The sequence below is a fragment of the Polypterus senegalus genome, chromosome 6, assembly GCF_016835505.1.
Source record: "Polypterus senegalus isolate Bchr_013 chromosome 6, ASM1683550v1, whole genome shotgun sequence".
Lineage (NCBI taxonomy): Eukaryota > Metazoa > Chordata > Cladistia > Polypteriformes > Polypteridae > Polypterus > Polypterus senegalus.
The window spans coordinates 109,491,877-109,510,525 of record NC_053159.1 but is presented as its reverse complement, the minus strand read 5'-3'; the positions used below and the strand labels follow the sequence as shown (position 1 = coordinate 109,510,525).

The following is an 18,649-nucleotide window of genomic DNA, read 5'->3' as shown; positions in this document are numbered from 1 at the left end:
CTGTTCGGTCCCTGTACAACCGGTGTCAGAGCTTGGTCCGCATTGCCGGCAGTAAGTCGAGCCCGCTTCCAGTGAGAGTTGGACTCCGCCAGGGCTGCCCTTTGTCACCGATTCTGTTCATAACTTTTATGGACAGAATTTCTAGGCGCAGCCAGGGTGTTGAAGGGGTCGGTTTGGTGGACTCAGGATTGGGTCACTGCTTTTGCAGATGATGTTGTCCTGTTTGCTTCATCAGGCCGTGATCTTCAGCTCTCTCTGGATCGGTTCGCAGCTGAGTGTGAAGCGGCTGGGATGAGAATCAGCACCTCCAAATCCGAGACCATGGTCCTCAGCCGGAAAAGGGTGGAGTGCCCTCTCAGGGTTGGGGGAGAGATCCTGCCCCAAGTGGAGGAGTTCAAGTATCTCGGGGTCTTGTTCACAAGTGAGGGAAGAATGGGCCGTGAGATCGACAGGCAGATCGGTGCGGCATCCGCAGTGATGCGGGCTCTGCATCGGTCTGTCCTGGTGAAAAAGGAGTTCAACTGTAAGGCAAAGCTCTCAATTTACTAGTCAATCTACATTCCTACCCTCACCTATGGTCATGAGCTATGGGTAGTGACCGAAAGAACGAAATCGTGAATACAAGCGGCTGAAATGAGTTTCCTCCACAGGGTGTCTGGGCTTTCCCTTAAAGATAGGGTGAGAAGCTCAGTCATCCGGGAGGGGCTCAGAGTAGAGCTGCTACTCCTCCGCATCAAGAGGAGTCAGATGAGGTGGCTCGGGCATCTGATCAGGATGCTTCCTGGACACCTCCCTGGTGAGGTGTTCCGGGCACGTCCAACCGGGAGGAGGCCCGGGGAAGACCCAGGACACGCTGGAGGGACTATGTCTCCCAGGTGGCCTGGGAACGCCTCGGGATTCTTTCGGAAGAGCTGGAAGAAGTGGCCGGGGAGAGGGAAGTCTGGGCCTCTCTGCTTAAGCTGCTGCCCCTACGACCCAACCCCGGATAAGCGGAAAAGGATGGATGGATGGATCTTATTCCCTTTGGATTCATATCTTGTTTACATTAAGGGAAAGTGTCTGTTTAAAATGTTCTCATTATAATAGTTTTGTTGGTCTTTCGTATAAATCCTGAAAGCCACTTTGAAATGGTTTACTCATACTTGCACTGTTTGATCTCAGTAATACTTTGGTCATTTAAATGTTATGTTATTTTTTTTCAGTTTTAACTAAAAAAATAAGACGTGTTTTCCTTAACTGTTATTTCCATTAATCTCATTAGTAAGCTAAAATTAATATCCTATTAAGCTAGATCAATACACATATAAAAACGCATTTTTAAAGGATGCAAAATATAATCTAATTACCATTATCGAAGTCCCAGAAAATATAGAGATATCATTTTCTGCCAGTATCACAGACCCCTAGAGGTAATGCTCCATCATGTTTTAAATCTATTACAAATTAAAATGAACTGAAGCTTGAGTTTAAAAATTATATCACAGATTGAATCACAATCGCAGTATCTGTCAGAACAATCACAATTAGATATTTCCCTCGAATAGTTTAGTATTTGATGAATACATGTTAGGACTGAACATATGGCCTACCAAATGATTTCCAGTTTTATTTTAATACAAGATAACATGCATAATAGCAGAAAATGTCCATTAACGTTCAAATCTAAGCTAATTTTTTGTGGAATGTAACAACAAAAATAAATACAGATTAAAAGACAGCACATGTATGAAATAAAGTTTTTAGTTTGGTGAATAAGCAGATTCATAATAAAAAAAAATCCCACCTTACACAACATTCTAAAGCGCGATACCAGTGAAGCACCTCATCATGTAGTGTGCAAAGTTGTAAACAAGACAGAAACACTTTTTCGGCATCACTGTACCAGCCTGCATCTGAAAGAAATCCCCCTGAAACAAAACAAAAATAAGATGTAGAAATTTTCCAACTTTCATTGTTTTAAACTGAATAGATCAAAGCTAGGCCAATCATTTAATAATGAACTGAACTTCAATTTTGGAGTTAACTGAAATTTTTTTATCTTGATTTTAAATATAACAGCAGAACCACAGATACTATAATACAAGTTGATAAGCATATAAACAAATATCAGTCTGTTTTACATGTGCTGCATTTAAATATCTTAAGAGAGGGAGATAAGGTAGTGCACAGATCCAGTGTTCAAATCTTTCAGTATCACCAAATGTGTGCTGGTAAGGCTAACTGGTGATTCCAAAATGCTTGTGTGTATGTTTGAGTGACCCTTGCAACATACTGTAACATTTACCAGATCGGTTTTCACACAAAAAACAATGTATAATTTTTATGCCGATTTTGAAGGCTCCCCGCTGACATTAGCAGCAGGTTAGAAAGCATCAGTCTTTAAACAAATACCTTTAAAAATACCATAAACATGCAACCTAATAACATGAAGGAACATGCATTTTGTATAAAAAACCAAATGATTAAATACAACAAACCCAACACAACTTACTATTGTTAAAAAAAAAAACTTAAACTAAAACTAAAAAAAACTTAAACTAAAACTAAAAACTTCTAATGTCTGGAAAATCTTCAGATTTCTAAATGATCATTTCACAGACAAACATTTAGGTCTTTAAATAAATAGTAATGAACACATACAAGAGTAAAGAAAAGTCAGGTGAGTTTTCAAGAAAAAAAATCCTTACCCAATACAAATCCAAATTGGATGGCTTTTTCTTTTACATGGGCATCTGACTCCGCTATATACGAGCAGCGTCTGCTAAATGAATTTGCCAATACTGATGCAACTTTTACTCCATGGTCCATTAAAGCCTGGAAGCAGTGATGAAGGAGATGTCTACAAATAAAGCAAATTATTAAATTTACTTTTTGTTTCAATAAAATGCTTAACTATTGAATGGAATAAGCTACAGGAACATGACATTCTCAGATTTATTGTTAGCTAATATACAAAAACTTGGTTGGTCCAGGACGAAGTGTTGGAGATGAGATCAAATAAAGAAGAGTGGAATAAGGCACAGCACCATGAGATTCTCTGATTATTTCTTTGCTAAATTACAAAAACTTGATTGGTGTAGGAGGAATAGATGGTGAAAGTGAAGAAGAATGGAACAACAGCAGCAGCCAGAAAAGACAGCCTGTCTATCCACCAGTAAGGACATATCTATCTTCATGACTTCTGATTCTTCTCTGATAATTCATTAACATCAACTGATTTACTTTCCAATGACACAAACAATTTTTAACATTTCACATGAACAAAGAATTGAGAATTTTAACATTTTGATTATATTAATAATGTTGTACTACATTAAATGTGTTTAATTTGATTAATAATTTTACCATTCTTCCTACTTTGGAGATTTATTCAAGAAATCTATTGAGTATTGAACTTTATCTTCTTTATTCTTAGTATTACTAAAGGACCCTTGGTACTTTACCCCACCACCTCCATTGAGGCCATCTTTACATTCCAAATGAGCAATACAGTAGACACAGTAAGTTCATAGTGTTTTATTAGTCTGGCAATGAAATGTGCTTCAGATCTTGAGTGTACTTGAATGGAAATATGGTATAGTACTGTATTATTTTAGTTGTACCTCATGCCACCTACTTACTTCTCTAACTCAATGTACTCATCAGAATATGCTGATTGGATGATTTGCACATAGTGCAGGGTCATCTCTTTGACATAAATAAATAAATGTTTGACATATATAATACTTATTTTCCGTACCAGCCAAAGGTACAAAACTGACTGAATGGAATTTTTCATGATCTTAAATACATTTTGGTCTAAAGGTTTATGCTTAATTGCTTAAAATTGATTTAGAAAAGCTAACAAATTAATGACTATGCATGAACATCCTTCAAAAACAATTTATTCGGACATAAAACACTGAAGCAAAACACAACTTCTTTGGACAAATAAGATTAGTATACACTTCATAAACAAAAACTAAAATGATTTTGAAATGCTCCTATACAAGTCAGTGTTACCCATACAATTTTAAATTTATAATTAATCTTCCCAGAAATCTTACATGTTCAGTAATCCATAGACACAACCTTCAGGAGGAGAGATTAAAAGAATTGTGCAATCTAATTTTAAAATGAAATGAACTGATTTTTTCAATTGAAACGAATTGTCAAAAGGGCAACCGAGTTCACATTGTAACAGAGTTGTACATTTACTTTTGTGCAGTGCTCCTGTACTGATTCTGGCATTCTTTGTTGACTGGCTACCAAGGTTACCCTAAGCTTGCACTACTCACAAAAGACAGCTTTGCATCAGTGTGAAAACCTGGAAGCAGGTTTGTAATTAATCATACAGCACAATTCACTTAAGGTTAGATCTCCGGCAAATGAAGAGTGGCAAGAATTTAGAAATGTGAGTCCTTAAACGTCCCATGACTTTCATCTAAAACACATCTAAATTTTAAACTGTCTTTAGGCATTAACACAATTCTCCCTTGTCCCCAATTCTCAATTTCATTTATAGTACAAACCAAACAATAGTGTTTCTACCTCTTGTTTACCATAGTAAGATAGAAAATATTACTCAATAAAAAAAAAATATGCCTGCTTTTTTGTGGAGATATTTCTATTGCAATTCAATGAAAACTTTGTATGTTTTTGTAGTAAAATTGTATTATTACATAATATATATTGTGAGATCCTGGCAACCCCGAAATACCCCAACAGGCATTCGACAACCCTCCAATTGCATTGTGCACTAAAACTCTGTTAAAACAGGCAGGGATGGTTATCCACTTCCGGTTCAACATTAAGTTCGCAAGCTCACTGCTTAACATGTCTGTCACCCGATGGTTGATGTGGGGAACATTTAGAACTGGGCACTTGCCTGGCCTTGCTCACTTTCTCTCTTCTTTCTTGTGCACTCTGTGTGCTTAAGTGACAGCTCCCATATGAATAAATGCTTTGAGAATGTTCCTGTCTTCAAACAATAAAACTGATTTTCTTGGAAGCCTGGACTCACCTCTGTCTCTCTTGTGCAAGTCTATGACTCACATTTCACAAGATAGAGTATTTTAACATTGTTTAATATCATTATTTATTAGTTCCATAATCAGTAATCAATGCTGCCTACAAATACAAAGTGTCTAGGGGAAACCCTGCAGGTACTTTTCATTTTAAAATTAAGTGAATTTTAAAGATTAAATAATTTAAAGGAGGAAATGTTGAACCACAATCATTATATACAACACTATACTGCCTCCAGTTAATTTACAAAATATCAATGCCTTCCATCCATTTCATTTACTGTCCACTCTCTTAAATAAAAACAGCTGCCTTTGTAGTTTGTCGTTTTTGTGTGTGCATTATTTAATGGCTGTGTATCAGTTATAAGATAAAGTGCAGTACTAGTCATTTGACTTTCATTTTGAGTTTGCATTTTTTATTTATCTATTGAATAAGCAACTAACTACAATAAAGGATATTCAACTTATACCAAATTAATTTTGCTTTACTATTTTTTAAAATAATGTCCTGGTAATCTTTGAATTCATTGAATCCGATACAATTTACTTCATTAGTATTCAAAATAATGCCGTTGATGCATCACATGGATTTTTCATTTATTTGGCACAAAAATAGTAAAAATACTCCCCATTACACCATCTCCCTTCTTGTAACCAGTTAATCTAACTTACATGAGTTATAAGGAAAGGGAGGAGAGAATGACGTAGGGGAAGGGACTGCAGTGCTAGCTTGAAATGTCAAAATTAAAGTAGCGGATGTAGCATAAGACTGTGACAATTTTCAGTGTGCTATGAAGGGCAAGTAAATAGGGTGGGGGTATATATGGTGCATTGGCAGTATTATATACTAAAAGCAGTTTCAGAGGCTATGGATTGTTGGTCACTGTTTTATGTAGTGTTTGTTATTACGCCATATGTCTGGTTCAAATCTGTAGCAGAGGTGGAAAAATAGATTTTGCATTTAGTTTAATGTGCCTTAGTGAGGAAGAATTGTTTTGCATAACATTATTTTTAAGTGGTTTGATAAATTTCAATCAACTGGCAGTGTAAAGAACATTTTGCTGGACCCCTCGGAACTGTAACAACTGCAGAAAATTTCCCAAAGGTTGAGACAAGATGTAGAAAATTCTGAACTCATCCGTCAGTAGCACTAAAGATTTCAAACTGGACTGTACACTGAATTATTTGTCAAGATTTATCCTATCATCATATAAAATACAAACAATGCACACATTTTTTAGAGTTTAGCTACTTTTCTAAATCAATTTATTGAATTGGCAAATGTATCGATTAATTGTTTTTAAGTACTTTATTCCTCCTCTACTGCCATGAATCAAATGACTTACGTTAAGTGATCATTCAGACAGTCCTTTCAAAAATCAACATGTACTGATGCTACTCCTGTTATATCATAAATTATTTTTCTCAACTTTACTGAACATTAAACTAATTATTTACTCTGGCAGTAATATACCTCAAGAATATATTCCTTGTTTTGAAAGATAATGATAGTTTTATTAAAAATATATCTGCTCTCTACTTCTCTTTTTGGGCCATTGTTATTTGCCTTTGAATGGCTCTCCTATAATTCGCTTCCTGGGTCTCAGTAAGGTAACATTTTCTTATTTGTGTTCTCAGATTATAAAGTTTCAGAACCCCTGCTAACAGAAATGAGAAGTCAGGAACCTGTTAAGAACACTGTATGCAAAATATGAGTTACCTGGCCACAAATTCAGTACTTCCTATGTTGAAGAAATTTTACATAAAAGAGAACCTCTACATATCATACAGTTACAGGTGAGAAAAAGAACATATATGTAAATATCTAATTTGGAACCATTACAACTAATGTAAATCAAAAAACAATACGTATAATATGCATATGTATATGCATATACAAAAAGTTAAACAGAAAGATTGCCATGTTTACTGACTGCCAGACACAGATGATAACAGACACAACTATTCATGAAATTATTACATTTTGGAGGGGAAAATTTGTTTCCTAATATCTCATATTACTGAAACTGACTATACTAGGTTTTGAACTATATACAGTATACAATGTCTGCAAGGTGCTGAACTTCAATCCTCAAAGTGCTTTAAAAGCATATCAAGAAATATCGATCATCACATTTTGGGCCAAAATAATCACAACAATATTTAAATATCTATCGCCCAGTGCTAACTGCTACTAAATTGAAAATAAGGATATAAGCTTAAAGTGTAGACTTTCAGCATTAAATCAAAGGTATTTACATAAAAAACCAGTGGATATTATAGGAATTGCAGCATTTCTTACAGTCTCCAGTCCCCTACTTTAAATACATAAAAGAACCAGGACAACTTGCTGCTTAGCTGGTGTGTGTTACTGCATCATCAAATTATGCATAATTATCATTCTAAAGGGCCTTTTAACCATGGCAAGTTATTTTCCTTTGGAACCTGTTGCTGTTGTCAATCAATACAAGGACCGAAGAATGCCAGCAGAGGAGACCATTACGATGATGAAAACAAATCAGTAAAAACAATTAGATACACACCAAAGAACTTAGTTTACCAAATTAACTGATACCATTCAAGTCATTTAGTATGTAGAATTTAAGCTTTCTCTGTATCTTCATAAGAGGTTTACTTGTTTACCACCAACTGCCAAAACAGTGCATGTTAAATTGACAAATAGTTTAAAACTGGCCTGTGATGTGCATGACACTGTGCCCTGCAATGACAGGCAAAACCAATGCAGGGCTGGTTCATGCCTTAGACTCAGTTTTGGCAGGTCAAAAAAATAGGATAAATTACATGCAATAAATATGCATGTAGGACAGGACACTCCATACAATGAATGCTGATATGAGTAACAAATATCCTTTTTTTTTTTATTTACAGTATACTTCATGCATTAATCAAACCTTTTACTTCAGAATTAAGCAGGAATATCTGCTTTGCACATATTTCCTCCTTTGTCCTATTAAATTCCATTTGGGACACCTCTTTTTACATTTATTCTTAACATTTATTATGTATTTTTTCTTCATTTATGGTATTAAATAATTAATTTAGGTGTTGATCTATTTTATAATTGTAATTCTTGTACTTCTTTTAAAGCACTTTAATTTACACTTCTTGTATGAAAATGTGCTTTACAAATAAACGTTTTCAAAATGTTTGCAATTAGGCAAGTCTATTTTGAATTTATCACCAGTCTAAACTTGGGCTAAAGAACATGTGCCTTCCTTAATTACGTGAAGGTTTCAGGTAAAGACAAGATGCTGGCATATATCTTTCAATTAAGATTTACATCAAACCACTAAAATAAAAAGTCAGATTTTCATAACTTATTGAATTTAAAATATAAATGAGTGATTTATCCTGAAAAAGAAAAAACATAAAATCCAATTCACATCAGGAACAGTGATGAAATTGCAATTGGAACTTTATATAACATGTTCTTTACAAAGCATATAATCCTGACATACTATAAAAACACATTTAAAAAGTACCTTTTATCAGCAGCCCGAAGTACTTTTGCAAAAACTTCAAGTTCACAGAATTCGCCTCCAAGTTGGCAAAGTCGTCCTTGTTGATAAAGCTGAAAAGAAACACAACTTTCAAATAAAGGAAGTCTACTGCATTTAAAAGAATTTGCATCACAGTATTGCCAAATTATTAGTCTAACAGATATTCACAACCCATTATGCCACCTTCATTTGTTTAATTATGGTGTATTTTTATAGGAGATTATGAGCAGGTGCAATCAAATGACATATTGTGTAAAAAGTTTCCTGTAGCTATCCCACTGTCAGCAATTGGGTCTATGGGTTTTCAATCACAGTAATAGTTTCTTATTTTGCTCAACTGAATATTTACACTGCTGTCTGAAGATTGATGTATTTTTATTGTTGTACCATTAGTGTAAATACAGCCTCAATTCCAATGAAGTTGGGAAGTTGTGTAAAACGTAAATAAAAACAGAATGCAATGCTTTGCAAATCCTTTTCAACAATATTTAATTGATACACTACAAAGACAAGATATCTAATGTTCAAACTGATACATTTTATTGTTGTTTTGCAAATCTTCACTCATTTTGAATTTGATGCCTGCAACACATTCCAAAAAAGCTGGCACAGGGGCAGCAAAAGACTGGGGAAGTTGAGGATTTGAACATTCCACAGGTGAAGAGGTTAATTGGAAACAGGTGTTTGTCATGATTGGGTATAAAATGAGCATCCTCAAAAGGCTCAGTAGTTCACAAGCAAGGATGGGGTGAGGTTCACCACTTTGTGAACAACTGCATGGGCAAATAGTCCAGCAGTTTAAGAACAACGGTTCTCAACGTACAATTGCAAGAAATCTAGGGATTTCATCATCTACTGTCCATAATATCATCAAAAGATTTAGAGAATCTGGAGAAATCTCTGCACGTAAGCAGCAAGGCCGAATACCAACACTGGATGCCCGTGACCTTCAATCCCTCAGGCGGCACTGTATTAAAAACCAACATCATTCTGTAAAGGATATTACCACGTGGGCTCAGGAATACTTCAGAAAACCATTGTCAGTTAACACAATTCGTCGCTACATCTACAAGTGTAAGTTAAAACTCTACCATGCAAAGCGAAAGCCATATATCAACAACACCCAGAAAAGCCACCAGCTTCTCTGGGCCCAAGCTCATCTAAGATGGACTGACACAAAGTGGAAAAGTGTGCTATGGTCTGACGAGTCCACATTTCAAATGGTTTTTGGAAATCATGGATGTTGTGTCCTCTGGGCCAAAGAGGAAAAGGACCATCCTTATTGTTATCAGCGCCAAGTTCAAAAGCCAGCATCTGTGATGGTATGGGGGTGTGTTAGTGCCCATGGCATGGGTAACTTGCACATCTGTGAAGGCACCATTAATGCTGAAAGGTACATACCAGTTTTGGAGCAACATATGCTGCCATCCAAGTGACGTCTTTTTCAGGGACGTCCCTGCTTATTTCAGCAGGACAATGCGAAGCCACATTCTGCATGTGTTTCAACAGCGTGGCTTCATAGTAAAAGAGTGCAGGTACTAGATTGGCCTACCTGCAGTCCAGACCTGTCTCCCATTGAAAATGTGTGGCGCATTATGAAGCTCAAAATACGACAACGGAGACCCCGGACTGTTGAGCAACTGAAGTTGTACATCAAGCAAGAATGGAAAAGAATTCCACCTACACAGCTTCAACAATTAGTGTCCTCAGTTCCCAAACGCTTATTGAGTGTTGTTAAAAGGAAAGGTGATGTAACACAGTGGTAAACACACCCCTGTCCCAGCTTTTTTGGAATGTGTAGCATGCATCAAATTCAAATTGAGTGAAGATTTGCAAAATAACAATAAAGTTTATCAGTTTGAACATTTGATATCTTGTCTTTGTAGTGTATTCAATTGAATATAGGTTGAAAAGGATTAGCAAATCATTGTATTCTGTTTTTATTTATGTTTTACACAATGTCCCAACTTCATTGGAATTGGGGTTGTACTTAAAAGTCTTAGCGGCTAAAAAATAAATATACCGTAGATCCCGTTATATAAGCCGAGAATTTCGACCTAGATTTTTGGCTTGGAGTTTGGGGGTCGGTTTATACAACGAGTATCGTTTCAGATTCAAGATTTCCAGCGCAATGCTGGTTTTGCCAATGAATACGGAAGTAAATAATGACGAAACCACAGAGCCATCTTTCAGATGAAGAAGTAACTTTGCATGCCGGTACTTTAAATTAAATAAAGAATTTATTCAAAAAAGTGTTTTAGTTGTTGATTTTATTAATAAAATTTATAATAAATTATCGGGAAGTTTAAAATAAAATTTTTTGTTTTGATTTACGACCAACATCTTGTGTTACGAAACGGATGCGGTCACGTGTATCCGCTTGCGCGATTGTAAACAAACAACCGAGAGCGTTAGTAGCGTCAGTCGGAGCTCAGATACATGTGTTTGTGGATGTAATTTCGGTCATTGCAGCGATTTACCCATATATCTATATATATATTTTCCCATTAATCCTATACCCTTGTTAGTGATAAAGAACTTGACGATTGTCATTACTGATAAAATGGTGAAATTAACCCATGTTTAGAATGGAAAATAAAAAGATTCACATAAGTAAGACTTGTTTTTGAGAAAAAATGGACCATTAGGATACAGGAAATATAATTTTTAAAATGTCCGGACATTCCCACAGTGCATTAAGCTGGTCTGAAACTTAGACCCAAAATGATTTTTTCGCATTTGAGCAGTTTGCTGGTCAAACCCTGATGCAGTTTCTTGTTTGTTTATAAACTTTTGAAAAGCCCTATGCAGGTATCTAAACATGGAATTTTTTTTCAGCAGGCTGTATTAGTTAGAGATATGCTTTCTGAAAGACTAAACATGGCAAAGCCAAAGACTCAAAATATTTTCCCCATTTTTGAATGTCTGCTCTTACCAAATGTTGTCATCTGGAACAAACATTTTGATTTTGTTACGTACTATACTTATAAAGGTACCAGTATAATTCAAGCTTGTTAGGTGGTTTAGTTCTTGAGACAAGGTCTTGTGAAACTGATGAAAAACAAAGCCACGTCAAATTTGACACCCTCTCGCCTCACAAAATTGGCTGTATCTTGTAAAGTATTGATCTTATACCAAAACAATTTTACAGGATGTCACCTGGATAACATGTGTACACCTGGTATTTTTTTCTCTATTTTTTCACACAGAAGTGCGAGGGATTTCTGGAAAATGGATTGATTTGACAAAGAATGTCTAGGGTGTAAGAAGTCTAGATACCATTATTACTACCACTGTAACTAGCTATCTCTCCTACTTTAACCCATCAAGTAAGGACAGAATTCCTTAATTTCTTATATATACCAATACCAAATGGGATCTGTAAGGAGACTGGTAACACATTTATGAATGCAGTTGAAATGGGGTGTTCAGTTATCCAAACGGGGTTGTATTTTATTGCTGCAATATGATGTAATTTGCAAAACATCTCTGATAAAAATAAATCAAATCAAGCTTCAGCTTGACTGCTCTTTTACTTTGCTTGTTATTCTCATCCTGTTGCAGTCTTACTAACTGACCTGTATTCCTCGTGATCCTTGTCAGGACAGCAAGCCATAAAAGAAGACATGAAAAGGAGCTTAAACCATTAGGAGCCACGTGTGCTGGCAGAGCACTCTGCTACATTATTAATATTTTTTACTTATTACAATGTTGTGTGGGTCTTGTAGCAGTCAGCTGGTGTTTACGTATAATGAACAGAATCTCTGACCTGAATTTGAATATATGCAAATATTTACTTATTTTAAATTGGAATATTCAAACCTTATTTTAGAGCTAATTTGACAGCCCTATTGCATACGACATATGCCCCTCTCCCTCATTCATTAGTCAAGAGTTCTGCTTTTAATTCAAAAGTGTGACCTCATGTGAATAGGCTGGCTGTTTGTGAACTACTTTCATTTTCAGTAGTTATTTAACAATATTTTAGCAAAAAACACATACGTTTTCCAATTTGTGAGCATATGACTAGATGGCCTGACGTGGATTACGCAACACAGGTGAGATGTTTTTGATATTGTTTGTTGTTGTTCAGCATTAGTCACAATTAAGTCCCATTCTAAGACAAACTTTGTTATATCCATGTTCCATGAACACGTGACTGAAAAGTTTTCTCGACTATGACTACAAACTACAAGGGGTATGTACAAAAATTTAAAATGTGGATTGTTTCTTTTAACACCCTAAATGATGCCTTTCAGACATCTGACATACAAGTTTGTGGTACCCATTTTACACAGGAAGACCAATACCGCTTAAGTACAAAGGATGTTTTTGATTGACCATTTCTAAAACAAATCACTGCTCTAAACAAGTAGGTGCTAAAGTTTTAGCAATATTTTCTCTAGAAAACTAAATATGGACAAATAACGGACATGTAAGTGATTCTGTATCAAGAAAAACACCATCATTTGTCCTTGACAGAAATTATTTCACATTTTGTACAGGTACACCTGAAATTACCTGTTGTCCCAAGATTAACAGTAGATACAGGCTGTAAATGTTCCTCTCTCTATTTATGACAGCCATGTCATTTCAGCATATTTGACCTTATACACATTAAGGTCTAGCAATAGAGGTTTAATACATTATATCATAATTACATTTGCTTTTTGGCTTGGTAAACACCTTTATCCAAGGCAACTTACAATACTTCTGATACAGTTGGTTACATTTTTTGGTTTTGCAATTGGAGCACAGGCAGGTCAAGTGATATGCTCATGGTCACAGTGTCAATAGTGGGACTTGAACCCACAACCTCAAGGTTTGAAGTCCATAGCCTTAACCACTACACCACACTGCCTGTAATCTTTGTAACCAGTAAAACCCCAATTCTCTAAAGAATCGCCAATCCAAGAATGGCAATCACTTTTTGTTTTTTGTTTTGGGCACCATCTACTGACACTGGGAAGCTGCTGGGTTTGACTCTGGTGCACTGGGACATTGTGCATGTGTGCTTTCGGCGCCACCTAGTTCCCTGATGGTGACGGCGGCAGATTCACGTGCTGAAGTGACCACGGCGGCAGATCCCAGCTTGGAGATCTACATTAGTAAACGAAGGTTGTATATGCGGTGGTGTGCGCGTTCGTACGGCGGTTGTATTGTGCACGGCTTGCTTCTGGCCTCTGGCATCCGTGCATATATAAAAATTTTCGTTTAGTAATGTAGATCAGTGGTAGCTCACACAGATAGGAGCTTGTACATCTCAAAAAAATTTAAATTTCAATGGAAAATGAATAACCTAAGGGATATAATCATTACCAAAGTAAAATTGCAACTGCTTCTGCAAAAATATGCTTTCTAAAATCAAGCTGATCAACAAATCATTTTATTAGGCTTATGACAGTTACTGCTAGATCTAAACTGCATTTCTAAATTCAGGAAATGTGATCACTTATGAGATTTACCTTGAAAATAACCAAGAGACGACATTTGCTTTTACACAAATCTTATAGACAATACTGCCTTCCAACAATTTGGGGTTTGCTAAATTATTTTTAGCACTTAAGCAGACAATTTTAGCAACCACAATAACTGTGCTTCTCTGTGATTCAGTATTGCCATTAATGCATTACATAATGCATCATTCCAGCAGGACTCCCTTGTGCTTCCTAGCATTATCATGAGCAGAGCCAAATAAATGTCTCACCAAAGCAGAGGTTTGCAAATACTGGCTCAAAAATTGTATTTTGAAATTATCACAGAATAGAGAGCATCTTATTTAGTCACCATTGAAGAACAGAAACAGGTAAAGGCATAGCAACTAACGTGAAACCAGAGTCTATTCTTTGCCACAAGTCAGCTATCAATGCCTTTGAAATCTCCACATTCTGTCTTTGCTTCAGCATGGAGCTTCCCTTTAGGCACTCGTTTTCCACCGATATCCTAAAGAAAGGCACATTATGCTGAATGGTACCTGTAAATTAGCCTTGCATGAGTGAGTGTGGGAGTATGAGTGGGTCCTGCGATGGATGGGCACTCCATCTAATGTTGGTTTCTGCTATGCAACTAGTGTTACTGGAAGACACATTAGCTCCCTGCATTCTTAAAGAAGATAAGGAGGTTAGAAAATCAACAGATTGAAAACTATATTTTTGTCTTTAGATTCAGGGGAGAAATGCAAAGACTCATTTTTTTATCTTTTATGTGTACCATGTTTTATTAGCCATTTCATTCCAATTTTCTCATTCAGCCTGATTTGATAACTTCCTAGCTGCAAGAACATACACGTTAAATTGTTCTCCTAATATTGAATACTCATTGATCAAGGTTAAGCTTTTTTATCATCTCCACTAGCCAAGAAAAACAATGAGCTGAACTATCCTTATACCATTACTGCAGAATACAAGTGTTTACAGCCTGATGGATTATTTATTGTTACTGGGGACTGACTGATCACGTTTATGTTTTCTATGCTCCTTTTGATCAAAACAAGAAGTCTGCATTCAATGCAGCACCACACGATTCATCCTTTTTTTGTTTCTGTGCATAACATAAGGAGGACTTACATTAACATCCATAAGGCATCTGACCCAGACAGAATTTTAGGGCAGATTTTAAAGAGCTGTATCAACCAATTAGTTAAAGTCTTCAGTGACATCTTTAAGAAGACTAAGGGAACCCTTTGCTCCTGTCTGTTTCAAAAAGGACAGAAATTATCCTTAAGCTGAAGAAAACAAAGGTGGACTGTCCGAACAACTAAATAGCAGTAGTACTCACTCAAGGATGCCAAAGTGCATTGAAAGACTGATGCTGGAACACAGTAACGACAACATTCCAAGATAATCATGATCAACTTATTTCCACAGAAAATGTTTTATACCTTGTACCTCCCACCATCCTGGCACATGTGAAAAATATAAATTGCTATGCTAGAATCCTATTTATAGACTATAGCTCAACATTGCTGTACTATTAAAGCAGACCATCAAACTCCTCAATGCAGACTTAAGGCTCACCCTCTGCAATTTGATTTTGAACTTCATAATCAACAGACCTCGGCATGTAAGGACAGGCAGAATCATATCATCCAGGCCGACTTTCAATACAAATACTTGACATGGTAGTGCGCCACGGCCCCTAAAGTACAGATCTGACTATGAGGCCGGACACAGCTCCATCTCCACCATTAAATTTAATGAAGAAGCAGGCCAGATTACCAACAATGATGAGCCAGCTTACAGTGAACAGGTCTACCTGCTGACTCAGTGGTGCAAGAATAACTTCACCATTAATATCAGCAAAACTAAGGGGCTGGTCATTGATGTCAGGAAGCATAAGGGGATGGTGTTAAGATGTGTACAAAACATTTCAGATCACCAGTTTCTCTACTTCAGATATCTGATGACACCTCATATTTTTATACAAACTTATAAACTTCTACAGGTGCATAGTGGTATATGTTCTCATTGGTTGTATCAAATCTTGGTACAGAACCTGCTTGGCTCAAGATCATAAAGCACTGCAAAAGACGGTGAAGGCTGTTCCTAATACTACTAGCACCCAGCTCTTCCCTTCAAGAGATGTACAACATTCACTGACTTGGAAAAAGAAACAGGAAAATTGAAAAAATCAGCCACTCTGGATGGTCACTTTTCTCACTACTTTTTTAGCAAATGGTACAGGGTCATTGGAACTCACACCAATTGATTCAAAAATCCTTTCTACCCACAATTCATAAGATTGCTGAATAGTCATGCATAAGATTTAAAATGCTGCAACATAAAAAGCAGCATGTAAAAAATATATATGTGCAAATATATACTTGTATACAATTGCATATATATGTTGTAAGCTTAACATGCTTCTCATATTTATTTTTGTATTGGGTTTCTGTCAGCTATAAAAACAGACATATACAGGTATACAAATTTCATTGTACCATGTACAGACAACAATAAACATCACTTAACCTTATTTGACAATAGAGTTGCTATGATGTTCACAAATGGATAGCACAGTGAACAGCACTATTGTTTAACAGCTATATATGTCCTGGATTTAAATCTCAGCCCAAGAACAGCATATGTCAATGAAATGTAATTGGTGACCTTACAATGCTCTCCACAACTTTCTATGTATGAGTTTGGTAAGTGACAGACTGGACCCCCATGTAAGACTGCTTCCTGCAAAATGCACTCTGGGATAGACTCTGGCCAAGGCTACCCTAGGCACAATTAAGTGGGTTCAGTCATGGACAGGTGGATGAAATTCCATGATACTCCTTGCTGGATGGCTACAGCATTTCACTCAAGGGAATCTTCATCTTCTGCATTATTTTTCCACTTTATCTCAACAGCATATTAAGAATCTTAAGTTGTTAATTATTTATGAATGTCTCAAATATAATTACATTGGTCAGCATGAAGGGAAAAAATGCATAGGTAAAATATAAAAACATACGTCTGTCTACTAAAACTGTCACAGAGGTGCAAGAAACTGGGTTTAAATCCTTGGCAGGTAACTATTTAAGGGCCATTTGCCTTTGTGTTTGCTTAGTTTATTCCTCTTCTAAATTGCTCCAGCATCTGTATGTGTAGCTAGGGTAGTGCATGTGCCCTGCAACATATTGATGAACAGAGGTGCTGGTCCCTGCCATGTGCTCCATGCTGCCAGAGTAGGTTCAAGCTTCCCATAATGCTTTATTAGTGCAAGCAAGCAACCCAAAAAAATATTATGATTTTAACTCATATTAATATGATCTGTACAATTATCAATTTAGACACAGGTGGGCCAAACTAATTAAATGAGAAACTCAATTAACACTGAGGTTCGGTTCTAATTTGTTTCTAACACACACCAGCGCCCATAGAGTGTCCACAAGACCAAGAATTAAAATTCCACACCTGAAACATAAATATCACGATATTATATAGCACATCCTCCAGTAAAAACTCGAGAATCACGGTTACGATTATTCATTTGACATTCTGAATCAATCGTGTGCACTGAGAAGTTGACAGAACCATCGTGACCTTCCCTGTCTTAAAATACAAGTAAAATCCATGCTTGTAGAATATAACCCTCTCATGAAAGGTAATGACTGCTGTCATATAAGGCTAGAAGCAAGAGTCGAGATACGTGAAGTAAAAAGCACAATTGTAGTTATGATGACCACTGCGTCATGGTGTGCCCTAGTACACCCCATACAAACCCCCAAAACCGGACCTCTTGTCAACATTCGAAATTGTCGAAATCTGAAGTCTGCCTGTAGAAGAAGCTTAAATCAGGTGAACCACCTAAGAACATGTGCATGGTATTGCAACAGTCTGGCGACCTGTAATGGCTGTAATTAATTATTTTGCAGTTTGAAATTATGAGTTATATGCGCAGCTGCGGTAGTACGAGAGGAGATGCAGCGATTGTCCGCGCTCTTGTCTCACCTTGTAGTAGACGTCAAACTGAATGTTTTCTGGAAGTGAACGGATCTCCCTTCGGGAGCGGCTGTAGTTATCAACAACGGCAGAAATGGCAGTGTTGTATAGCGTCTCCGGGACCCACTCCAACTCCAGTGCCGCCATGTTGTTTTTCTTCTCGGGCTCCACTCAGTCCCACCCGCCCGACTCTGCACCTCACTCCAGAGACAGGTTCGCAGCTTCTTCGATTACCGGATAGTGTACTTTGGACTACTTTTTCCTCTTCTCTACTTCTTGACCCACTATTTTCTAGAGGTATGTAAAGCCAAAGAGCTTTTCCCGTACTTCTTGCTGTGTTTTTTTCTCATCCGCTTTCGTCGACGCGATGACGCCACCGACAGATCCGCTAGAGGCGAACCACGTGACGAGGGAGGCATACCAGGCGCGTGTCCTGAAACTCCAAAGGCAAAGGCAGAGACTGCAGTGACAGCGAGCGGCCGGCGTTGGAAGAGGATTCGCTTCTCCTTACACTATTTGGCAAGCAGTCTTCAATGCCTTATGACCGACAGCGTAAACCACAAACACGATTTATGGCTAATTGGGCCAGACGTTTGTCTTATTACTGTTTACAGTGTATCATGTTTTAGTATATTTTTACAGGTCTATGCTTAAATATGTACAGACTTCATCTCATACTTAACATTAGAGA

General features: G+C 36.9%; 1 protein-coding gene across 1 annotated transcript in view; it reads right to left on the bottom strand.

Moving 5' to 3' along the window:
• appbp2 (amyloid beta precursor protein (cytoplasmic tail) binding protein 2) overlaps window positions 1-18,372 on the bottom strand; it is a 41,178-nt gene extending 22,806 nt beyond the window's left edge. Inside the window, exons 1-4 of the mRNA XM_039756741.1 lie at window positions 17,968-18,372; window positions 8,510-8,598; window positions 2,688-2,839; window positions 1,784-1,907 (exon numbers count right to left, since the gene is read on the bottom strand). Coding sequence (XP_039612675.1) covers window positions 1,784-1,907; window positions 2,688-2,839; window positions 8,510-8,598; window positions 17,968-18,105 — 503 coding nt within the window. The 5' untranslated portion in view covers window positions 18,106-18,372. The remainder of the gene's footprint in view (window positions 1-1,783; window positions 1,908-2,687; window positions 2,840-8,509; window positions 8,599-17,967) is intronic.
• Window positions 18,373-18,649: the final 277 nt, after the last annotated feature.